The sequence below is a fragment of the Paroedura picta genome, chromosome 10 (genome assembly GCF_049243985.1).
Source record: "Paroedura picta isolate Pp20150507F chromosome 10, Ppicta_v3.0, whole genome shotgun sequence".
In the NCBI taxonomy this organism is placed as follows: Eukaryota; Metazoa; Chordata; class Lepidosauria; order Squamata; family Gekkonidae; genus Paroedura; species Paroedura picta.
The window spans coordinates 66723886-66749808 of NC_135378.1; the positions used below are offsets into that span (position 1 = coordinate 66723886).

General features: G+C 44.7%; 1 protein-coding gene and 1 long non-coding RNA gene across 4 annotated transcripts in view; one reads left to right on the top strand and one right to left on the bottom strand.

Annotated features, from left to right (window-relative positions):
- Positions 1-493: 493 nt before the first annotated feature.
- Positions 494-25923, top strand: part of LOC143819217 (uncharacterized) — a 41739-nt gene continuing 16309 nt past the window's right edge. The window contains exons 1-2 of one of the 3 annotated variants that reach the window (XR_013224868.1): positions 494-589; positions 13080-13227. This is a non-coding gene — a long non-coding RNA (uncharacterized LOC143819217). Of the gene's footprint in view, positions 590-1960; positions 2463-9818; positions 9984-13079; positions 13228-25923 lie in introns of those variants that run through there. The other 2 variants (XR_013224867.1, XR_013224869.1) reach the window with 2 other exon arrangements.
- Positions 18268-25923, bottom strand: part of ENPEP (glutamyl aminopeptidase) — a 59826-nt gene continuing 52170 nt past the window's right edge. The window contains exons 18-20 of the mRNA XM_077300605.1: positions 24766-24906; positions 23388-23469; positions 18268-20678 (exon numbers count right to left, since the gene is read on the bottom strand). Coding sequence (XP_077156720.1) covers positions 20535-20678; positions 23388-23469; positions 24766-24906 — 367 coding nt within the window. The 3' untranslated portion in view covers positions 18268-20534. The remainder of the gene's footprint in view (positions 20679-23387; positions 23470-24765; positions 24907-25923) is intronic.

Consider the following 25923-nt stretch of genomic DNA (forward strand, 5'->3'; position numbering starts at 1 on the left):
GCCTGCCGCCTTTCCGGAGAACTTGCTCCAGGCAGCTTCCAAAGCAAGGCAGGATCTGAAAAACTCTGGACCCGGCAGCGTAGCGGGCGCCACCCGCCTCCCGGTTTCGATCCCCGACCGGGGTTCTTCCCAGGCGCCCAGCGGCCCCCAGACTCTTCTCCCGCCTCCAAACTTGGTTGAACATTAACAGCCCGGGAGCTGCAGCAGAGCGGTATAAAATGTTACATATAAAAATGAACCCGCTCTGAGATGCCTGTAAACGGCCCCATAAAAGTGGCTCCATAAATGTTGGTATGCACTTAATCCTTCGGACTGGACTTCTTCGGTTACCACTCAATATTTGCAACCTGGAAGCAAGGAACCTGTTGCTGCTCGGATTAAATGACCGTCTGGAGGTTGTTAATTCGCCTGCCTAACGCCGAAAGAGGGAAAGCTCTTCTCTCCCCCCCCCCCATTTTAACGGGCAAGCCCCCCCCCCCGCCCAACTCGAGGCGGAAAATGAAAACGTGTCCTGGGAACACAGCGACGGAGGCGCCGGGACAGACCGACGGCATCGCGGCCCGGCCGAGTTTGGAGCCGTCCTTGGCAGGTGAGAGCGAAGCAGATGCAGATACAGACGCCGCTGCCACACCGGGCCAGCTTCTGGCAGCGAGGGCGGGGGGCCGCGGGATGCCCGGGTGCCACCTGGCCCCATCTCTCGCTCTCCTTTCGGCGGGGGGGGGGGGGAGATTGAGAGAGAGAGTGAATTGAGAGAGAGGGTGTTTCCCCACTTGCAGCCAGCTGGGTGACCTTGAGCCAATCACAGATCTCTCAGAGCTCTCTACCTCGCCTACCTCACAGGGCGTCTGCTGTGGGGAGAGGAGGGAAAGGTGCTTTGGGATTCGGGTACTGAGCAGCGGGGTATCAGCCGCCCGCCCCCCAGCTCTTCTACTGCTGACGAACCTGAGGGGCTGTCCTAAGGATCACCGCCCGATACGGTGGGCGAAACGCTTTGCACACTGAGCGCTATATAAATGTCAGCTGCTAGAATGGCCTTAAAGTAAGCAGGCCGGGCACTTCCTATAGGACATCTTCCAAAATCAAGAGACCTGTCCACCTGTCCGAAAGCAACGTCCAAAACGCTTCCTCTGGAGACGTGCTTCGAAAACTCCTCTGGCGGGGCGTCCATTTTCTACCCAGGAGTGGATTGGGAAGGGGGGGCGCGGTTTCTCGGCCCTTCTCGTTCCCGCAGGGGGCCGGATCCAGCTCGCTTTCCCGCTGGTGGAACGGGGAGGCCGGGGTCCCTCCTCTCCCCATGGCCGGCACCTGACCTGGACCTGGCCGAGTCTCTGCTCCCAATCCCGGCACTCATAGACGATCTACTCCCAGTCCATTCTGGTGGGCGAGGAGCCGTGACGGTCTGAAGCGGCAGGACAGAGGTGGAGTCCGGGGGCGCCCTCAAGACCAGACACGGTTTCTCTAAGGCAGGGGTAGCCAAACTGCGGCCCTCCAGATGTCCATGGACTACAATTCCCATGAGCCCCTGCCAGCGAACGCTGGCAGGGGCTCATGGGAATTGTAGTCCATGGACATCTGGAGGGCCGCAGTTTGACTACTCCTGCTTGAAGGCGTCCTTGGCCATGCCCACGGAAGCTTCCCCCTCGAGTCAGACGTCGCGGTCTTAAAGGTGCCCGTCGACTCCAAGTGGGTCCTCCTGTCGCTTCCCATAAACGAAGGCCTTTTTGGCCAGCCTTTGAGGCCGAGTTGTGGAGACGAGTTCCCGGCGTCGGTGCTCCGAGAGGCTACTCGGAGTAGAGGCAGAAGCAGCCCACTGTCTGCCCTCCCGCCCGGCTTAACTTGACGTCTCCGCGGCGTCAATGACTCCCAAGGAAGCCGCCGCGGCATCGCAGCGCCCCCCTCCTCCCCCCAGGCTCGGTGTCTGCATCCAACTCTACACGAGAGCGCGGAGCGAGCCGCGTCTTACGGCCACCTCTAGCGAGCCGCACCTTTTCGACGCCAGAATTTCGCTCCTCAGTCCCAAAAATGCGGCCCCATCTCACTCCCGCAAACTGATGTAGGCTGACCTCTGTGTAAAGCTGCCTAGCAGCCGGTGGCCCAGCAGTTCCCTTCATGGGGTGGGTGGGTTTTTCAGACTTTCCGCTGTCCCCCCCCCACCCCAATAGTTGAAAGCCAGCAAGCCCAAGGCTTTAGGCGGTCAGGTGAGCGCCTGTCGACTCAGGTGGACTGCAGGGAAGTCCGACGGCAACGAGCCAATCCCTTTCCCCTTGGCCACACGACGCTGTCGGCGGGCCGCCTCCTTTTTGTTGGACGGTCGGAGAGGGACCTTTGCGTGCTTCCCAAGGGGACTGACCACCCCGCCGGGCAGCCTTTTGTCGTCTTGCCCCAAAGGCAACGAGATTTCCAGCTGGCAGGTCAAGAGACTGGAGCAGATCGCTCCAGTGCGGGACCAAAACCCTGGAAAGGTAAGGCCTCCCGTGACTGTCTGTGAAACCTCTTGGCGACTGCCCTGCACACTCCAAAGGGTATGAGCAAGAATGGGAGGCGGCCCCCTTAAAAATGTTACACCCCCCCCACAGACACATGCCTTGAATATGAATAGAAGCTTTCTTTCTTTCTTTCTTTCTTTCTTTCTTTCTTTCTTTCTTTCTTTCTTTCTTTCTTTCTTTCTTTCTTTCTTTCTTTCTTTCTTTCTTTCTTTCTTTCTTTCTTTCTTTCTTTCTTTCTTAGCATTGCCCTGGATGTTTCCCTTTGCAGGGCACCTGGCTGCTGGGGAGGGGGGGGGATGTTGGGAAACAGGGCTGCGGGCACGTCCTGATCGCCATATTTCTAAAAATACCAGGCATAGCGAATATTGCGGCTCTCGCAGCCCTTTCATTAGGTGTACTTCTTGCTGATTAAATCAGGGTGTACGGGCATGATCCGCTGAGCAGCGCTGCTCTTGCTGCCAAGTCAAGCCAGGGCTCTGCTAATTGCCGTGAGGCTGCAGAGCCTTGGCGGAGGGTGCTCTCCCCGGAGGCATGCCGCATCTCTTTGGTTTTCCTGGCAGGACTCCTGCATCTTTTGGTAATTAAGCAGTCATAATTCTGCAGGACAAGCAGAAATTCAAGCTGTTCCCAGCATGGGAATGCAGTATGGGGACAAAACTCTTGCATTGTTTCCGTCTGTCATGGGTCTAGTCTGGAGAACCAGGTTTGATTCCTCACTCTTCCTCCAGCAGAGTGGCCTTGGGCTAGCCACAGTTCTCTTAGAGTTGTTCTTTCAGAGCTCTCTCAGCCCCACCCACTTCACAGCATGTCTGTTGTGGGGAGAGGAAGGGAAAGCTGTTTGTAAGCTGCTTTGGGACTCCTTTGGGTAGTGAAAAGTGGGCAATAAAAAGCCAGCTTCTCTTCTTTACCTGTTCTTAAAAGGTACAGAAGCATTGATAGAAAATTTACACACTGGCTACTTTCTTTCTTTTGCAGGAGGGCATGAGAGTAATGACTCTACCATGAAGGATGTGAGACTGAAGTACAGTTGAGTCAATTCAATGTGTACCTAGCATACTTAATTCTTTCAAGAGACTCAGTCCATGGATGAGAGTCCCAGTAATGTTTGGTTGTGTAAATAGGCTAGCTTGGAGTGGAACAGGTGTGTATACCATCTCCCGTAAGGGTGTGCTACCTGTCCTTAATTCCAACCTGTAATACCTTTTAGAGGCCTATCGAGGAATCTCTCTGAACTTTGCATGGTGCTGTGCGAGTGAGCACATAAGGATAGGATTGTGGCCGCTGGCAGGTGCTTAAAGTGTGAGTGGCTTTGCCACCAAGAGCAGGACTAAGTAGATCCTTTATACAAACTCTTGTTTGGAGGAAGAGTGATGTCTCTTGTTGCTGCCAAGTCAAGCCAGGGCTCTGCTAATTGCTGTCCTTATAAGAGGAGCTGTTTTGGCCACAAAGAAGCCAGCTTTTTAGAATCATAGAATCACAGAGTTGGAAGGGACCTCCTGGGTCATCTATGCAGGACACTCACAACCCTATCGCTCATCCCCTGTAACCTGCCACCCCCTTGAACCTTCACAGAATCAGCCTCTCCATCAGATAGCTATCCAGCCTCTGTTTAAAATTTCCAAAGATGGAGAACCCACCACCTCCTGAGGAAGCCTATTCCACTGAGGAACTGCTCTAACTTTCAGGAACTTCTTCCGGATGTTGAGACGGAATTTCTTTTGAACTAATTTCATCCCATTGGTTCTGGTCCATCTCTCCTTCTTGGACAGGAACAGCCTTCTGTGCCTTTGCACAAACCACCGGGAGCTCCAGCTTCTAGCTGCTGTCCTCCCCAAGGCATATATTTATATGAATCAAATTGTTTAAGTCACTCTGTTGGTTAAGGAATGTATCTTTAATAACTCAGAGTTTGTTTACGTCTTCAAAATTAGGAGTTTGTTTATACACAGGACTTCCTTTTTCTCCAGCAGGATAATTAATCCATGTCAGTTAAGGCACCATTTTAAGAGCATTCAGACAGTTTCTTCACTGATTCAAAGTGTCATGGAAGCATTATTATGAACCCTTATTCAAACAGGCAAGATCTGCCATGGTCTGCACTCAATCCATATTAAGATTCATTTTTCCCTGGGGGCCATCATGTGGGTTAATTAACCCCACAGGGAAAAACTATCCTCTAGGCTCCTGGTTAACTACCTATTTAGTTTACTTGGTTCACCAAAAGAGACGTTCTCTTCAAAATTGCTCTTAATTGCTGTAGCAGACAATGCCTATAAAAGTTTAAACATACAATGTTATTGTAACCAGTCTGCCAAGGAAACAAGTAATATAGTCAGTAAAGCTGGGTTGCATTTATACATATTGTTGCCCTGGATAAAGTTCTCCTATCCCCTCCCAGTCTGAAGGTGTAACACAGCCAGCCTTCAGGATTATGCATTACAGTGTCTATCTCTTACTTACTGCCAGCAAATTAAAGCAACAAAACACAAAAACCAGCAGTGTAAAATATAGAACAGTACAACTTTGTTCAATGCTGCTAAGACGTATTAAATGGAATACAAAGCAGGTTAAACATCAGCACCAGCTTAAAGACATAGCTTATTTTGGGGGAGGAGGAGTATTGATATAAGATCACGGTGATGGTGGTCAGGTGTTTGTATAAAAGCTCAAGAATATGAAGATTTGGGAGGGGGGTTGCCAACAAAAAGTTTGCTGATTTGGTTCCAGGCCAAACCGATGGGTAAGAAATCCCACAATGTCAGGCCCTGTCTCTGATCCTTTCTTGCCTCATTTCTGACAATGAGCTCACATACCAGAGCATCCCTCTGATCTATAGTGGCACACCTGGATTGGGGTAACAATGGGAAATATGCTCTGTTTGTACGGTGGCATATTCTGAGGGCTGGATGCGAGGGTGGCCAGTATGGTTATCTGGAACCTAGGGGTGCTGCAACCTGTGCACGTTGAGTCATCCCGGGAATGAATGGTCCCACATAACTGTGGTTTAGCTGCCAACCCCAGTGGGTGCCAGAAAGACTTCCCCATTGTTAGTATGACTACATGGAGGTGTCTTATACAGACGTCTAGCAATGGTGCTCCAGCTTCTCAGGCAGAGGACTTGCTCATCACCTGTTGCCCAATCCTTTTAACTAGTGATGCCTGAGAGTGAAATTTAGGATTATTTATCTATGATGTGGTGTGTGGCATGTAGCCAGGAGGGCAGTCAGGCAAGAGACATTCAATGGTTTGCCATTTCCTGCCTCTGTGTCATGACCCCTAGTGTTCCTTTAGGGAACTACCACCCAAATCCTTGGAAATCTCCGGTCCAAATACAACGCAGGGTCCTCCCTGCTTAGCTTCTGAGATCTGATAAGATTGAGCTGACCTGGGCTTGAGAACTTTCTGCTTGCAAACAGATGCTTAATCATTGGACAGCATCCTGCTTTTGATGCAGCTTCACCAGTGTTAGCAGTAGGAATACCATGGCATGTAAAGCTGGATTATATTGTTCAGGTACTTCACAGGGCAGTCCTAGTTATACCCTTCAAAGTACACTGAGGTCAAAGTGTACTGACCCGTCTCCAGTGTTTGCTCTGCCAAATGTGATGTTTAGGAACTGAAGCTCCCAAGTGTGCTGAGGTTTAGCATCATGGCTTAGGGGGAAGAGAGACATTAGCCTCCTGTCTTGGAGCAATAGCATGAACAGGAAGGCTGAAGCTCTTCCCCTATGCCATAATCCCAAAATGAATTGGACCACAATGAGTTTGGGAATTTTGGTTCTCCAGTGTCACATTTGGCTGTGCAAACTTCATAGCCAGGTTGAGGTTCCCCCTGACCTGACTCATGCCAGATATGAAGTCTGATATGGACCTAAGCCCTTGACTTCAGTGAATTTTGAAAGGGGAGCGCTTGGCTTGGAATTGCATGGGCAATGTTTTTGTCCATTTTGTAAAATTAAAAGTGGTAGTAAATATACAAAATGAATACAGGTAGAACAAGGGATGATGGGTGTGGACACCATAAGGTAAAGTTCTCTAGACTGTGGTCATTATATGAAAATAATTCACTGTTTTGACCAAAAATTAATTGGCGCTGGCATCATGTCCCATGTTTCTAAAGACATGCTAGCTTGACTCAAAGATGTGGTAGAAGAAGAAGAAGAGTTGGTTCTTATATGCCGCTTTTCCCTACCCGAAGGAGGCTCAAAGCGGCTTACAGTCGCCTTCCCTTTCCTCTCCCCACAACAGACACCCTGTGGGGTGGGTGAGGCTGAGAGAGCCCTGATATCACTGCCCGGTCAGAGCAGTTTTATCAGTGCTGTGGCGAGCCCAAGGTCACCCAGCTGGCTGCATGTGGGGTATACACACATATACATATATACGCACGTACGTACGTATGAAGAATGTCTAGAGTCCCATGGTAATATTTCCCACTGATTGCTCTCAGGTCTAGCATCTATAACTTCTCGGTCAGCCTTTCTTTTCCTCCTTTGGCGTGAAGTTGTTTTGCTGAGAGAGCAGCCGTCCAGCACTCAAGGAAACAGCTACTTAAGGAGAAGGATGGCTTTCTTCTGCCTGCATTCCTGAATTGCTGCTCCAGAGGGACTGAATTCTCTGATGCCATGGGAGCCCCTTTATGTGGTTTCTCCATAAAGTGGAGCATATTTGGACACAGAAGGGAGGAAGGTTGCAGTATGTAGCAAGCCTGAGGTCAATTTATATTTCTAGTTTCCTCCTTCGTGACTAGAGTCTGACTTCCCCCATAATTTATGTTATCAGATGCCTGTCCCTTATTATTAGGACTGCAACTTAGCCATAATTCAGATCTATTTGACACAAAGATCATGTTCAACATGAAACTTTGATATTCACCCAAAGCAAGAATGATCCTAAATCTATTATTTAGAAAGATCATTCTCCGGCATTCATTCTTACTACTCGTCAGGTTTCCTAGAGTCTGGGACGACCTGTAGTGGGGGAAATCACAACAGAACAGATGGTCAGCTTCCACGCAAACTGTCTGGTTGCCCATAAGAGCCACTGAGCATCATAAAAGTATAAATGGACCTTGTAGGCCACCTAGATGAACCTTGATCAACACTGTTGATCTTGTCCAGGCTCTGCTTGAGGGGAGAACATCACCAGTCAGGTCTTCAGTGTCACTGTTACAATTGTATTATGAAGAAGAGGAAGAAGAAGAGGAAGAAGAAGAGTTGGTTCTTATATCTTAAAGGTAAAGGTATCCCTTGTGCAAGCACCAGGTCATGTCTGACCCTTGGGGTGATGCCCTCCAGCATTTTCATGGCAGACTCAATACAGGGTGGTTTGCCAGTGCCTTCCCCAGTCATTACCATTTACCCCCCAGCAAGCTGGGTCTTATGTTGGTTCTTATATGTCTTATCATTAGGAAGTTTTTCATATGATTCAGTTGAAATGTAGCCTCCTAAAATGTAACGCCATTAAATCTTGTCTTGTCCTTCAAAGCAGCAGAGAACAACTTTTCAGCTTGTCCCACGGACAGCCCTTCAGGTATCTGAAGAGTGCCATTGTATCACCTCTCACGACCTTTCTGAACTGCACATCATGGAAGCATGCACCATGTATGACCTTCTTGATATGTGTGGTTGCAATTTTGTACCATTGGGGAATGCCTACATTTTCCATGTGCTTTGGTATGCCTGCATGTGTTCCGTCAAAAATCTGGGTTTCCATTCATGATCTATGCATATGGAAAATAGTGTTGCTCCTGTAGTTCCATGTCCTCTCACTATTTATTTGATTTGTGGAATTTATATAGTCTTGTCCTATCTTTGTATTCTTGGAGCCCCAAAACTGAATCTCTGGGAGGCTTTGATATTGTCTCCTCCAGGCAAGCATACCCAGGTCCTTCAGCCTTTCCTCATGGGACTTATTTTTCATGACTATCATCATTGTCCTCCTCTGAGTTCCTCTTTCTCTCTGTTTTTTTAGTGCATTGGTAGAAATGTATACAATACTCTAGCTGAGTGGAGTAGAGTGGAACTACTACTTTTTAGAACTTGAATGTTTCTGTTAATGCAGCCTAAAACCACGTGGGCCATTTTTGTCCTTGGATCACACTGCTGACTCATGTTCAACTAATAATAATAGCAACGCATTGTCACTCCAGACGATCTGGAACTATTTCACATACACTCTCCTTGTAGTCTCAGAATTATCTCCTTTACAGATGGGAGACAGAGGCCGTGTAGTAAGTTTAGGCCAGGGCTTCTCTGTTCATTGAGCTCTGAAACTGTGCCACAGGTAGCTTTCATTGGGGCATTTTCTAAAGGTGTGAAGGAAATCTTTCCTTTCTCCTGTCATAATAATTGCTGGAAGCCCATCAGATCAGACACACGTGCAATGATCTCCCAATTGTTGATATGACCTCAGTCTTCCTGAAGAACAGTTGAAGGGTGACCCCTTTCCTTCTAGTAATAGCATTTGCTTTTAAATTGCAAAAATCCCCTCCCATTTAAGGGGGGGGCAGGTATCTTGTCTTCTTCCAGAATCCTCAGGATCCACTTCAGTGAAAACTTGCATACACTTAAATTGACAACATATACCGACTAGTTGGGGAACTCTGGTTTGGATGCCGAAGAGTACATCCATGTTTGAAACTGTACTCATGCCTATTTTATACATGAAACACAGCTGATTTGGGAGATTAATATCTTAATCTGATGCAAAATGGATAGGGGAGAGGGCTGGGTTGTTTACATTTCGCCCCCCTGTACAAGAAACTAATCTGGATTTAGGTCCCTCAACTATCTATCACACTTTTTACAGCTTTCCTTGTCTGTGGAAAAAGTGATAAACAAGCCATTGTCTGTGTCCACAGTTTCAGGTACGCTTGGCAATCTTTCCAGCCACATAGCTTGGTTGGTCTGTCGCAACCAGGCAAATACAAAGATGCCCTTTTGCATTTTGTTTTGTTTTCATGTGTTGTCATTATGAGTTTTCCCCCCTCCTCACTCATATGTGTAGATGTTTTTCTTGTGTGTGTGTGCGTCTTTTATATTCAATGGATGCAAAAAACTGTAAAGTTTTGGCACAAGGGAATAGAAATGATGTGCCAAGCACTCGTGGGCTTAGTTTGCACAAGGGAAAAGCTGGATCAAGCTGGGGATTTTGGAGATGAGACAGCAGGGTTGCAAAAGGCAGTGGCGTTCCTAGCTGAAACCAAAAAAGTGAGTCATGCGGGTCTGCATTGTAGTGGAACATGCCTATCTCATGATTGCTTAACCCCTGACCTCAATTTTGTATTAACTTCTCCCACTCCCACTCCTTCTGCAGCAGGAGAAAAGAGCCAGTGTCCAGTAGGACCTTCAAGAACAAGGGTGTTTTTGGCCCCTTCTTTATGTAAGTTTGTGCATCTGCTGGATGACAGTAGTTCTTCTGGAAGTGGCGTCCGGCTCACTAAAGCTGGTTTGGAAAAGTTTTTCAGCCTCACCTCCCCCCCTCCAGACTTTGTCCTGAGGTAGGGGGTGGAATCTTGAATGGTTCATGGATTGATTGCAATGGTTGTGCCTCTCTGAGTCTATTTGTTCTTTGCTTATATTGCTCTTCGTCTTCTTTTTTGGAAACGTGAAGTGGATTGCCGTATACCAGTGACCCACATGAAAAGGCTGTTGTTTTTATATCTCTTTTCTTTACACTGAGTCATCATTTTCAGCCAGATAATTTGCAGTATTGACCTCAGTAACCCAGGGAGCATTATGCATGACAAATGTTCTGATGTGTCCTTTGGGCACTGTTGCCACCAGGAATGTGCAGAAACATTTTTGGTTGGGTTTTGTTTCCACTTGCTCTGTTCATTTAAAAAAAATGGATTATTGAATAGCAATATTCAGGTATATTTGGTAGCTGTTCCCCTTGGTTTCACTAAGAAACATATCTCCCTCTGTAAGTTCACCTTGCCATATACACGGCCTATGGAAATGCCCAAATTCTAGTGGTGATTCTATTTCTTTTCTGCCACCTGGTTGGGAAGAATCTCAGGAGTGCATGGTCACCCACAGAATCTTCCTTGCATGACAAGGAACAAGACTTCCCATTTTGCAGACCAGGGTGCAGTGGTTAAGAGTGGGGGACTCTATCCTGGGCAGAGTCTGCACTTACTTTGTTTATTCCATTGTCAATCCTGTTGAATTCAGATTGATTTGAACTCGTGTCTTCCTCTTCCCCCCCCTCCCCATTGAAACAGGAAAGTCTTCTGCAAATGGTTAGGGTAGTTCAGAAGGGGGGAGGGGAGCCAAGTCTCTTTCTTTCTTTTCTTGAAGGGGTGGGGGAGAGGAGCCAGGCAGGGAGCCTCTTTCTTTTCTTGGGGTGGGGGGGGGAGAGGACCACTACCTGAAGGAGTCTCATGGTGGCTTACACTTGCATACCCTTCCTCTCCCCACAATAGAAAGTTAGGTGAGGCAAAGAGAGCTCTGAGAGAACTGCTCTGAGGAACTGTTCCAAAGGAACTCAGCTGACTGCCTATGGAGGAGTGGGGAATTAAACACAGTTTTCCAGATTAGAGGCTGCCACTCAACTACTATACCCAGCTGGGTCATAGCCTATAGCAAACAACAACCCGATTGTATAGAATGATAGCCACTTCCAAACCATTGATGCAGTCTTGCGTTTGGAGGGGAAAGATGCATACTGAAATCAGGGGTAATGAAGTCTGGTGTAGGCATGGGCTTAGTGTCTAGGTTGGATGATGTGCCTGTCAATTGTGTATCTGTGTATCTGGTGAGTCACTGTCTCTCATTGCTTCCCATTTCAGCTGACCTCTCTGCTTAGTCTGCAGTCATTTTTGCCTTAGACTCAGCATCTCTGGTTCTAGTCCTGCTAATATGTACTTCTTCAATCCCCCATGTTCACAGCTGCTCACAGCCACAGCACAGTCAACATCAGTGGTGGTCTTGCTTGCTTCTTTCAACAAAAGAGAGAGAGAGAGAGAGAAACTCCCAAATTAGCTTTCCCTGTAAAGGCAAAAAATCACTTACTACATTCATCTGGAAGAACAAACAAAAGGTGCTTGTAAGAGCAATTAAAAAAAAAAGAATTGTGGGTAAATAAAAGCCTAAATACCTTGACTACTGAAATGTCCTTTTTGTGGGACATTCAGAAAATCTAGCCCAAGGAATCAGCCCACAAGCCTTTGAGCCAAAAGTGTGGAAGTTGTCAACAACTTGGTAGTGAGGTTGTGAGTCATGGCCTTGTCCATAGCTCCCTCTGAAGGAGAAAAGTGTTCCGATTAGAGGTGGGCTGGCTACGTACTCCCTCGTGCTGGTGCCCATTCATTCTCATTAAGCGCACCGTGGCTCACAGTTCCAGAGGTGCTCGCTTTTGATACCATAATATAATTTATTGTTTGTTACAAACCCATGATGTGTGGCATGGCTTTCCTTAAGTATATATAGTTTGTATATCTAAATATATATTAGTTACACCACGTGGTTTTAAAATGGATGGAAGAAACTATTAATAAATCCGTTTACACCGAAATAGATATGTGTGTTTCAAAAACCCAATCTTGTTCAGGAAAAAAAAAAAAGAAAGTGTATGAGAAATTACGTTCTGTTAAACAAAAATGACCATTCATTGGGCTGGCCCACACTTTGGGTTGGATCCAGAGTAACTTTTCTAAAGGTAGAGTGGAATTTTCCTCTCTCTCTCTCCTCCGAATACCCCTGCTAATCTCTACAAAATGCTGCTTGCTCCTGGGCGATAAGGGGCCGGGGATGAATGAGAGGAAGGGAGTCTGTAGCAGGAAGGGCTAATGGGGGGGAAGTTGCCAGTTTAGTCTGGATCCAACCACGGTTTGTGGAATAGGCTGTGGGACTGTGCCTCTGTTTAGTGATCCTCCAGAGCCATGTAGGTGACCTTTAAATGAAAGTGGAAACTTATGCTCCAGTGAGTAGATCTTTCTGTCCCCATTCAGTGGTGCACATTCATTCTCAATAAATGCATCTGCACAGCAAGCAATAATTTTACTTCGGAGGCCCGTGGTGTTGATGAACCTGGGCCATTGTTAAAACGAAAGGGGATCTTTGATATTTTCTGTCCCATCATTATTAAGGCAACACATCAGAACCAAACCGGCCTCAGAAACAAACAGGAGCGCCTTTCCTACTTCGGTTAACTGATCTTCAGTTGATAAATCTACTGATTAAAGCAGGGGTAGTCAGACTTTGGCCCTCCAGATGTCCATGGACTACAATATCCATGAGCCCCTGCCGGCGCACGCTGGCAGGGGCTCATGGGAATTGTAGTCCATGGACATCTGGAGGGCCGCAGTTTGACTACCCCTGGATTAAAGCTTTCAGCTCTAATACTTGTAGAAGGTGTGTGTGTGTGTGCACACACACGTGTGTGTTCATTTGAAATTTGAGCCAGCCAATCCCCGACTGTATTATTTCTAAGGAGCTGTCTAAACTTGGCCAGTTGGACAAAATAAGTGCCAGGGAGGCTTAACTCCGACACTGGGAAGAATGGAATGCCTTGTGCGATTTAGGCCTTTAGCCCCTCTCTAGATTGCATCAGTCCAATCAGTCCTTTTCATTAATGTTTCTGTTTTAAACAGGGAAGCCCACTTCAATATTTGGAAGATCTTCTTAAGAACGGACCACATTGGCATAGGTGCCAACTTCAACTTTCTCAGTGGGTGGCCCAATGTGAACCCCCACCCCCTCCCGAAGGCCAAAGATTGTGAGCTTCTTGGGGCCTCACGGGTAAGCTCAAGTGTTTAAAAGATTTTATGTGTAATCCTAGATGTTTGCAGAGAAATTCAGGTTGAGGTTTAACTCTTTGCAGCTGGGTGGTTTTCAAGAGAGTGTTTTAAGTGCCTTCAGCACTTTGGATTTTCAACCACCTACATATCTCTTGTATTTCCTCCAGATTTAGGACTGAATGCTCGGTCATTTCTTGACATCACACACTTGCTCCCGTTACAGCAAACACGCATACATCATGCATGTCTGTGCCTATTGGAAAGAGGCAACATGTGTTCCCTTTACAAATGAAACCAGGGACCCAAATCTGGATAAATATGGGGTTTAAATCACAGTATTCAAATGCAAATGCGTTGAATGTAACATAAGGAATGCACAATGCACGTCAAAAGAAAACTCCAGTCTATATCGTACACCGACTGTCAAGGATGGTCTCAACCAATAGGCAACTGGAACCTAGAGCCCCTGGCCTAGAGCCGGGGGAACAACTGCCCATGGCCCACTCCAAAAGAAGAAGATCAAGCTTCTGCTGCTAAACAGATGCCTTTGTCTAGGTTTGAACAGCTGGCTTCTCACCTATCTTGCACAAGCCAAGGACTGTCCCATGCTTGGTCCTCATGAGGGGCGGGGGTGTTGATGGGGGGTAGCATCTGGAAGCCCTTCCTAGACATTTCCCCAGCCCCCTCAAATAACTAAGATTGCCCCTAGGACTGCTGATTATAATTTGGGAGCAGAATTCTGAGGGATCTGGGGATCCATCATTCTTCTAAAAGCATGAAAGGGGTCATAAACAAATATTCTCACCCCTGCTTTTTTATTTTTGCAAATGTCCTCTAATTAACATTTTCAAGTTGTGCAGTGCATTTGTTTCGTGTAGTCTATGAGAGCCAGTGTGGTGTAGTGATTCACAGCAGGGAGCTCGAAACTGCTGAACTGAGTTTGATTCCCCACTCCCCAACATGCAGCCAGCTGGGGCTAGTCACAGTCCTCTGTAGGGCTGATCTCACAGAGCTCTCTCAGCCCCACCTATCTCACAGGGTGTCTGATGTAGGGAGAGGAGGGGAAAGGTGTTTCCATGCTGCTTTGGGATCCCTTTGGGTGGTGAAAAGCAAGGTATAAAAAAAACCAGCTCTTCTCACATTTGAACATAATGAAATCTGCATGGCAAGCGTTAGGTCTGTGTAGCTGGTACTGACATATATATGGCTCACAATGTACAGCAGGGTCTCTGCTGTTTGTTTGTCAAGTGACCACTATCAAATATCTGATTTGTATGGACTGGGCCTTAGTTTGTCACCTAGGCTAAACCTAACAGTGCAAGTCTAAACATGTATGTGCAGGAAATTCACCCCATTGAGTTCCATGGGCTGAGATGATGAAGAAGAAGGGTTGGTTCTTATATGCCACTTTTCTCTACCCGAAGGAGGCTCAAAGCGGCTTACAGTCGCCTTCCCTCTCTCCACAACAGTCACCCTGTGAGGTGGGTGAGGCTGAGAGAGCCCTGATATTCCTGCTCGGCCAGAGCAGTTTTATCAGTGCCGTGGCGAGCCCAAGGTCACCCAGCTGGCTGCATGTGGAGGAGAGCAGATTCAAACCCGGCTTGCCAGATTAGAAGTCCTAACCACTACACCAAGCTGGCTCTTAGTAAGGATTCTTAGGATTACAGCCCAAAGCCGCTACTCTAAGAAGAGTTATACCTTTCTAATTCCATTGAAGCCACTAGGTTTAGAAGGGTCTATCTCTGCTGTAAGGATGACCCTAATAAGTGAAAATATAAAAGCTATTCCTGACACAAGGAGAACTTGGTTAATATCATCCAATAGAGATTCTCTTGAGCTAAGCATCACTTAACCAAAAATATGTGTGATCTGCTTGTTTCTTGCTGGCTTTATGTATACAGTGACATGGTCAACCAGAAGCCCTTAGATGTGGCAGATGCTTTACAATTTGGCAGTGCAGGGCATGGGCGCATTTTGGAGAGGAAGACTAAATTAAAAAATTGTGGATATTTACATTTAATTCATGGCCGATTTACTTTGAAACTTTTTATGCATACAAGCTTAAATTTATAAATTTAAATTTAAGTACATTTAAAAATAAAAAAGTATTAAGCTGCTTAATACAGCGCCTGGTTACTCTGAAACCTCAGAGTCGAAAACAATTGAGCTTCTACTGGCACTGAGGGACTGAATTGCCTTTATTCCCCAAATGCTGTCTTACCTGAATTGTGGAGCAGGACTTTTAGCCTTGAAAACGTTGCCTCCAAACAAGCAGCCATTTAGGATTTTGAACAATAAAGCCAACCTATTACCTCAGCGGTGGCCTTGCCTCTCAAGAGGCCATCCTAAATGGATGTTTACAGTAGTCATAAATGCCTCACATTTGAATAGAGGTTGTAGAGTCAATGTTGACATACCCTCAGTCCCATTGTCAGTTAGGAGGAGTCGGTATTTTGGCATTTATTTTGATTCCCAAATGAGAGTTTTAAAAGGCAAATTCCGCAAAATGAAAACTTAAAATGTAGTTTTAGTTGGAAAGATTTCCTTAGAACTGAAGACATCCTTCAGCAAGAACTCCTTAGGAAAACATTATGGGCAGAAATGTTAGCAGAGAATTCTAAGTGAACGCAAAGTCCCGAAAAGTTCAGGCTTTTGGTGTGATTTTTGGAGACCTTCGGATGTTTTTGATTGAATGTGTTTTCATTTACTGCAATGCTTGTCTCGCCCGGCTTTGAAGCTGCTTGTTTGCTTCAGAAGTGTCTTTGGAGTTTTGACTCACAAGAGTTTTGGCTAAACGCAGAGCTAATATTGGCTAATATTTCAAAATAAATTGCTCCCTCTAGTGAGGTGACAGCAGAACTGACGTCTGATAGATGTGAGGAGCGATGGATTCCTGCTTTGATTTATGAGCTGGTGAAACCTCTAATTCCCCAAGTACGAATTGGATCCAGCTCTCCTTGGATGGTTAATTTTCATTGGCCTCAGTGGAACTTCATCTTCTTCTGTTCAAGTAAGAATTTGTCTCTGATGGCCAGGGTCCAAAGAAACATGAAGTAACTTCCATGAATCCAAGGGAGCTTTTAGACTTGCTTCTTCTTAAACAGCAGCCCTTCCAATTGGCAAAAAGGCCTCAGGGCCAGTTGCTTTTGAAACTAAGGGGACCTTCAAGATCTGTTTTGATAGGTCAGCTGTTCAGAGAGGCAATCAACAATTGCAGTGTAAGCTCATGGACTTTTTCAGATTGACTGTCCATAGCTCAAAATAAGAAAATCAACACCTACTGATGGTGCCTTTTGCCTCACATTAAAAACATCTTTACTCTCCTGTGAAAAGTTAAGCTCTAATTTGACAAGTCTGGATGCCTTTAAAAGAGGCAGAAGTAGCTGGGGGCAGGGGAAGCAGAAGAGATGGCCACCAAAAGGAGACTGTGACAACCTTTCTGCATTGTATGTGTGCACATGTGGTGAGGCTAATTCCTTTTCCAGTGTTATGATCTTAGTCCATCCTATCTTCCCTTTTTGCTGTTGCTAATTTTTAAGGTTAAACAAACTGTCTGGAGAGCTGACCATGGACTTTATTATAGCTAATATAGTGTGGCATTTTAAGCAATCCTCTGACAAGACTGCTTTTAATTCATGTAGTCATTTGAGATGGTTTGCTCCTGAACCAGCCATGCTCACCAATAGTTCAGTCTTCTTGGTAGAAGCACAGAATGCATTTGGTGGACTATGGTTAGAATCCTAAGAACACTTTCCTGGGAGGAAGTCCCACTGAATAACTTAGGACTAAGTAGACATGCATAGGTCTGCTACCTACATAAATTCTTCAGTTTACTGAATGCACTTAGATTTTTTGCCAATTCTGAAAAGCTGGATAATTGCTATTATTGCAATGAATATGGAACAGGAATTCGTAACAACTTGTATGATTCTGTAGGGCAGTGGTCCAATTCTTATTACCCGGTAGGAACAAAATGTGTAGTTTCCCACTTCGTTGATTGCTTCCTTTTCTATATTGTTTGGACATTTTTCCCCTCTCACTTTCATCTGTTTAATCCCAGTAATAATTTTACTGAGAATTGACTGAGGCTATTGTAAGATACAAGGGTGATGACCTTCTTCTGAGCCATGGACATATGGTTGAGTCACCTTCATTCATAATAAGCCTAGTCTTTCAAGAAAATGTTTCCATCAAACCCCTGGAACTTCAGGAATTAGACATTCTGGAAACGGAGGCAATTTTCAGGGAAGGGCAAAATATAAATATAAATAAAATTAAAGGGGTTTAGGAAAATAAACTAAATAAAATAAAACTAAAGGGGTTTAGTGGGTGAAAGGAAATGCTAGTTTAACTGCTTAGGTATTTCCTTGAAGCTGCTGCTGCTGCTGCTATAGTGGTGGTGGTAGTAGTGGTAGTAGTAGTAGTGGTAGTAGTAGCAGCAGCAGCAGCAGGTTTTTGTAGCCCACCTTTCACTACCCAAAGGAGTCTGAAAGTGACTTTGAGTTTCTGAACATGAGAAGGACCATTCCTGATTACCTTCTGGTCTATGTTGCAACTTGACCAAAGATTTCGGACTTCTCATGGGCTTTTCAAGCACCCCTTGAAACATCCTCCCAGCCCACTAGCTTTGTACTTAATATCCAGTCAGATGAGTAGGGAGATTTTAAAGCCTGCACGTGTCCTTTTGTGATACTTGGGTTGGCCCTAATAATATTTCATTGGGCTCCCTAGCTAGGTGGGAAATTGGCATTAAAATGTTTTAAATAAATAATATTTGGTACTTGTTTTGTTTGCCTAATATATGTGACCATTTTGGGAAATCAGAGTGTTGCAGGGGGATATCATAAAATTCCACTTTTTCTATGCTGTTACCAGAATTACATATATGTGCGCTGAGATCCTTGGAAATAATAATTACCAAGACCTGAAGCTTTATATTACTAAGAAACACTGGGTGTTTTATAATCTCAAGATCCACATGGTAATTCCAGTCAAACAAAAAGTAAAAGGGGTCTTAAGAACACATGACAAACAGCAAAAGTTTGTGCGAATGTTTTAATTTGCTGCAATGATTTATGTAAGCCACTAGAGGCTGCTCTTGATACACCAAAGGATCAAACTTAAACTATTGCACCTGGATTGGTTGATGCCTCTCTCAACTAAATGTGTCCTGTGTACACCTACCTTTATCTTCATTCAGCACATTTATATTGATAAAATAGAAACCAGGGCACAAGCATTTAAATACCGTGTGCTAGTTGGGGGCAGGGGGGAATCACCATGCTACACTGGATGGAATGTACAGTTTAGCAGTTTATGATCCACACGGAAAACGCTACAAGGCAAAGTGGTTTTGGACAGGATAAATTCCACTCACATTCCCTGAGAAGCTAAAAAAGTGAAACAATTGACAGTCCTTTTAGATTAACAAAGTAACACAAGGTTATCCCAGGCCATTTCTAAATACCATATGAAAATATCCCTGAACACAAGTAATCAGGTCCGGACTGAGAAGGGCTCCATAGTAAAAAAAAAAGCAAAAACAAAAAATACCCTGCATCTTTAAAGGTACCCAGAAGGTCACTGATTAAGAAATCATAGAAGCCCCCCCCCCCCCAATTCAGAGCCTGACAGCATTCAACACTGATTGGTCAAGGGCAATCCTATAGTCATGAACTATTGCACTTGAGTTGTTCTGCAGTGATTTCCCTCCCTTCTGTACTCAGTTTGCTTTCTAGTTGCTTTCCCCCAGATATTCTGAGAATGCTTTTGTGCTGATTTTACCCTTGTTTTGCTTCCAAGCTGAAGGTAATTCAAAAGTCTACATAATTCCCCTTGGATTTTCTCCTTGCCCTTTTGCTGTTGCTTGAAGATCACTCCCCTGCCTGCATAAAAGGTTGTTCCACCCACTTTGCACCACCCGCCTTCTTCTCCACTTCATCAATATTTCCCTGTCTATTTCCCTCTCGTTTTTAGATTTTTCATGTATTTTTTACAAGTGGCATGAGTCTATCAATATGAGGCTATTGCTAGTCTTAGATTGCACAATTTAAAACATTAAAACAACAAGGGGGGAGTTTAAAAGGAGTGGCATGAGGTTTATTTCCCTTCTGGTATTGACTTGAAAGGAGAAACAAAGGGGGAGGCAAATGGCAGCATCCCCGGTACAAAAAAGAAATAAGGACTGCATGCAAACAAAGCAAAGGGAGGGGATTGTCAGCATGGAATGAAATTGACTAGAAATATAAAGAGACACAGATACTGGGAGGGGAAGCCTAAAGCTTTAAAACCCTTTCTCTCTTTTTGGGCAGGGGTACCTCTTTGGCAGTCTCCCAAGGCCTAACATTAAAATGGTGACTGAGCTACATGGACCTTCTACAAACTGCTGAACTTAAGAATCATTTGGAATCACTGTGGCTGATAATACAGCAGAGAATTCCCTAGTGCTTGGCAATATAGAAAATGAGGCTTTGTAGCTGCTTGACAGTTTCAAAAAAAGTCAAGTAAGTTTCAATACTGGGTCCCCCCCCCCCTTTTCCTGCATTCTTTTCTGTTCCCTTTCATTAAATGAACTACCATTAAAATGCATGCGTCAAACCTGAACCACAAAGATTTAAATGGAAGGTGCTTGCTGGATGCTACTGCGCAGCTGCAACAGAGCACTTACGTAATTTAAAAAATACCTTTGGATGCCACCCCCAACACGTCACAAGTGATGTTCCTAATTTAGAAAAGAGCATTTTTTGGTTGAAGCTGCAGAATAAATACATTGGAAGAAAACAAATGGTGGTATGGTAAAGTGAGCACAGTATCCAAAGCTTACTGCTCTGAAAATCTGCAGTAATACATGCATGCCTAATGGGTCTAAATTACATTTGGAAGGACATCCTGAGTATATGGAATTAATAGAGAAGCTTTGTACAAATAAAAGGAAAGGACTTATTTCAACATTTTGTGTGTGGTCAAAACAAACGCAAATATCCTGGCATAGGATCCTGATCCTAGAAGTAGCCTACACAATATGACCATTTTACACATGTAAGTCATCCCCCCCAAAATCAATGAAAGTAAAGGTCCTGATCACAAGCAACGTGTTCAAGATCTGGGGTTGCCAATCCAGCTAGCTGAAACACACATTTAAATAAATTAACATTTGCAAATGGAGTGTAGTTTTCTTTGTGCATGGCGGCTGCTTTATCGGGACCCCACAGAAAGACAGATACAAGTCCTCAGTTGTGCTTTGAAAAGAAAGTCCCAAAGCATTTATGTCCTGAGCAATAACTGCAAAGAACTTTATGCAAGGTGGGTTCACCCTTGACTGGTCAGCCAGGCAGCTATCTCTTCTTTGTGGTTGTTCAGCCATTCAATGTTACTTTCTACTGTTTCCAGAGCCTGGTCTCTGGGTGCTGCTCCAGCTCCAGCCTCAGGATATTTGGCAAAGAAATATTTCATCTGAAGAAAGGAAATCAGGCATTAATGTCACAGAACCCATTGGAGATGAATAATAATTCATCTTATTCCACGTTTGCAGGCCTTAAGGGTCACAATAAGGGTCCTTCCGAGTTGAAGACAGGCAAAAGCATCCCTGACTGAGTGTTTCTGTATTACTTTCCTTTCATCCTTCACACAGAGAGCATCATCTTGCTCAGGCAGCCTGAGGAATTGGAGATCTATGTGCCCTTTTCATAGCCTCATGCCATTTTCTACAACTGCAACTCATGATCCAATTGCACCTTTCAGACCAACAAAGATTTATTCAAGGCTTGAGCTTTCGAGTGCAAGAACTCTTCATCAGACTATGAACTGACCATCATAACAGTAGGAATATATAAGCAAAAGACCCCCCACAGATGCAATGTTATGTGTTGAAGGATGGGAATGGGAGAAACATCATGTCCTGTCCTCATTCCTTCATGTACAGGAGTCCTGCACCCTCATATCAAGGGAAATCATGCTGCAAGTTCATTCTACCCTGTTGCATTACACTTCAAGGCATCCAAGGCACAATGCATGGGGTTTTTTTTTTGTTTCATTTTATTCTCATAATAACACTGTTGGTTGGACTGAGAGATGGTGACTGGACCAAGGTCACCAACAGTGCAAACCATGCAGAATTGCATCCTTCCCCATCCATAGAGGCTAAGTAGACACCATGGCTAAATGATCATTTCCCGCAGGATTATGCAGACCATCGCACATTCTGAACATGTGGCTATTGTGGAACTGTATGATAGCACTGTCGTTCTGGGAAAGACACTTGGGTGTGACACAGTCACTAGCGACCTCAATGGCTTTCAAGCAACTCTGTTCAATACTTCAGACCTCATCACGTGCAACACATCAATCCAATCTGTAGCAACAAGTGTTGCCCTTATAGCTATTCAGGTAAGCAGGAAATACCAAGTGGATGCCATTCCATCCTGGCTATTTGCTGGACATTGAAGAAGAAGGGTTGGTTCTTATATGCCACCTTTTCTCTACCCAAGGAGTCTCAAAGCAGCTTACAATCACTGTCCCTTTCCTCTCCCCACAACAGACACCCTGTGAGAGGGGTGTGGCTGAGAGAGCCCTGATATTCCTGCTCAGTCAGAATAGCTTTATCAGTGCTGGGGCAATCCCAAGGTCACCCGGCTGGCGGCATGTGGGGGAGTGCAGAATCAGACCCGGCTCGCCAGATTAGAAGCCACTGCTCTTAACCACTACACCATGCTGGCTCCCCATGTTCTTTCATTTGCTGTTTTCTGATCCTAACATGCCAGCTTTATTCTGCTGCAACTGACTAGCTGCCTGGTCACATGCTTTCTGCTACTGTAGATACTGTACCACTCCAAGAAGCATTCATAGCCAGAGGGCAGCTGACATAAGCAACTGAATACACAGAAAAAATCTTTCCATTACTTTCACATGAGTTGCAAGCCAGTTACATACTTTTCCTGCACAACCTTCTTTATGACTTTTGCTCTGTAGCACATTGGCTGAAACCATTAGATCTATGCCACAAACTAACAAGGTTGTATTTGCACCAGGTTGCAGGTCCTCTACAGGTTGCACCAGGTTCTCGACAACATCTTTCCTGGTTTAAGTGTGCAACGTGTTCTATGGCCTTCTCTTCCACTTCCACAGTTAGAACTGTGCTAGTGCAAGATGGAGGAACTGTTTGTAAATCAAAAGGAGCAATTTTCAAAAACCTTCAACCAACTATTGCCTTACTACTCTCTGTCATCAGTTCTAAAGAATGTACAAAGTCATGCACTAAAGGAATCTGCATTTGTCAATCTTGTTCTCAGGAGGCATCTCACATCTCCAGGCTTGGTCCACTCCATAGTGCACATTTTGATGAGTGTTTTTGAAGATGCCAAACAAGCCTCCAACTTTAGTCCTAAATTCTAATAGATATGCAGCACCAGAAGCTCTAATCTGCTTGAATAAAATGGTGTGTGAGTTTGGTTAAAAAGAAACATTCTTGCAAAGATGCTTTTATGAAGTAAATTTAGATAACTCTAGATTCAGTAAATTAGAATGTGCTATTTACTCCAGGTTGGATCCAACTAGCTTTAAAAAAAAATGGCTTCCCCTTTGACCACCAAAAGGGCTATGCAGGGAATCATGAACAAAAGCCATGATGGGACAATGAAATAAAGAGAGGAGCTGGCTGAGATTAAGCAAGAAGGCTGGCTAGACTCAGCCCCCTATTTTGCATTCTTCAACTCATAGAATCATGGAAGGGTTCATAAAGTCCATCTAGTCTAACCCTCTGCTCAATGCGGGATCAACCTAAAGCACCCATGAAAATGATCTGTTCAGCCACTCCTTGAAGACTGCCAGTGAGGCAGAGCTCACCACCTTCTTAGCCAGTTGATTCCACTACTGAACTACTCTGTGAAATTGTTTTTCTAGATGATTCCGTTCTATGTGTAGCTTAAACCATTATCATGGGTCCTATACTCTGCTGCCAACAGGAACTGCTCTCTGCCCTCTGTCAAATGACAACCTTTCAAATAGTTAAAGAGAGCAATCATGTCTCCTCTCAGCCTCCTCTTCTGCTGGCTGAACATTCCCAAGTCCCTCAGTCTTGGTGAGTTTAGTTAGATTGGTATTCTATTCATGAAGCAGAATCTTTCAGGCCGCTTAATTAGTGGCTGAAAGCACATTCAGACCTACCTGCCAAAGCTGGAGTTCTGTATTGAATGACTCTGTTATTCTTGATACGAGACGTCCAAGGTTTCTGTCATTGAGAGTGTATCTAGAAAATAATGAAACAGTATCACATACCAATCTTATATCATCAAGCCTTATTAAGAAATACAGCAGGAATAATAAAACACTGTAATACTCTGTTTTTTAGAATAATCTGCTATTATTTATTTACTTACATTTATAGCTTAACTACCCTTTATACTCAGAGAGATGTATACAGTTATAATAGCTCTAAAGTTCCAGAGAAATATCTGTTGATCATAAAATGAAAGTAGGTTTGTGCACTTCTTATTTTAGGAAAGGACATTGAGACTCTATTCCTTCCCTGAAATCAAGTCAGCTCTTAACACAACCTGGCCTCACTAAGGTATTGCATGCCATCTGTAGCAGGGCATGAGTTCCATGCAGTCAGTCATGCTCTGGAAAGTGGTCAGGCTAAGATGTTTCATCCTTGTTATTTTAAGACATCTCATCCATCGTGGGAGTGCCTGACAATCTGAAACCTGGAATCGCTGCTAGGTAAATGAATGGCAGCTCATCTGTGAATTCTGCTACTCTGATCTGGACTGTCCAGATCTCGGAAGCTAAGCAAGGTCAGTCTTGTTTAGTATTTTGATGGGAGACGTCCAAGGAAAACTAGGGGCTTGGCATAGACAAGCAATGGAAAACCACTTCTGAACATCTCTTGCCTGGCTGCCAGACAATCCCACAATTGTGGAATCTCCTGGCTACAGTATACACACACCATACGATAAATAATAATAATATTAAATGTACAACCTGGAGAGGGAACAAGGAGTCTCAAAGCAGCTTGCAGTTGCCTTCCCTTTCCTCTCCCCACAACAGACACCCCCTGAGGTGGGTGAGGCTGAGAGAGCCCTGAGATTACTGCTCGGCCAGAACAGTTTTACCAGTGCTGTGGCGATCCCAAGGTCATCCACCTGTTTGCATGTGGGGGAGCAGGGTATCAAACCCGGCTCACCAGATTAGAAGTCAGTGCTCCTAACCACTACACCAAGCTGGCTCTTTAAATCAGATAGGAGCATCTCCCAAACTTGTTTTTGCTCTTAAGACATGGGACATCTGTGCCACTGAAAGGGTCCTGGGGATCAACTGTTGCTTCCTGTGGCCAAATGTCCTTGGGTTGGCTACATAAACGTTATTCTGAGATTTATTATGCAAACAACATGAAGATGAGGGTTTGCTTGTTTTTGGAGGGAAAGGAAACGAACAGTTCTACCTTCAGCATGCTGCTAAAAGTCCACTGAAACCCTAATGTTTAGCTGGAACATGAAGAGGCATTGCAAGAGAGGCAAACTATGCGGCCCTACTGTGGACGTACCTGCCGACTAAATATTCCCAGTTGAGCCGTACCCAGTCCCAAGCCATTGTTTTGCCATAGCTGTTGTAGGAGATGTATCTCAACACCGTGAACACATCTTGACTCTTAATGAGGTCTGTATTGTTGATCTGCTTTAAAAACCTAGGAGTAACCACACATGACATAATTAAGCATGGAGATAATTTAATTAGGGCTGCTAGAAAAGGAGCAATCCATTACATCTTGAAACATGCATCTGTCAAGGTGGATTTGGAAGAAATAGGTACATTAAAAAAACTCTTTCTGTAACTTGTGTTCATGAAATCAGACTCCTCAGGCAAAAACTTTGGAGGGATGTAATGACAATGGTGAGTGGAAGGTGCTGGACTAGATGGACTGCGATATTACAGATGGATATATTCGGAACGGATATCAATAAGGAAAGTTAGGCTGCAAATATTTGTGCCACATTTGGAGCCTCTCTTCAAATTGCCAAAACGTTGAATGGTGTGTGGGTATGCTACCCTGGGGGATGACAATTTTTGTGAAGTGACCCCCCTCCCCATTATATTTCAACCCTACTTGAAGACACAAGCCTAATAGCTGAGATTTTGCTATATAAAGCCAATAATCTTTTGAAATCTGATTGATATAACAAACAATGAGTGAAAATAAATTTCATTATGTGTGATGACAGCTATAGCAAGATTAGCAAGAAATCATGGGAGAAGAAAGGCAACAAACGCATGGCATTAGAAGAAGAATTGGTTTGTATATTTGACTTTTCTCTACCCTAAGGACTGTCAAAACTGCTTACAATCATCTTCCCTTCCTTTCCCCACAACAGGCACCTTGTGAAGTAGGTGGGACTGATGGAGTTTTGGGAGAACCCATGGTCCCCCAAGCAGGCTTCTTGTGGAGGAGTAGTGGGGAATCCAATTCACTTCTCCAGATTAGAGTTTGCCACTCTTAACCACTGCACCAAGCTGGCTCTTTTGGTAGCCTTTCCCCAGAGATATATCACACTGATCAAGATTTTAACTTTGAACCATTGTTTAGAGCACAGTATGCCTAAGAATTTGCTTTTAGGCTCATGTGTAAATCGGCAAATGGGCATTTTTTCACGGTTCTAGTTAATTTATAGCCTCAAGACTAATAATTTATGAAACAATGGCTTTA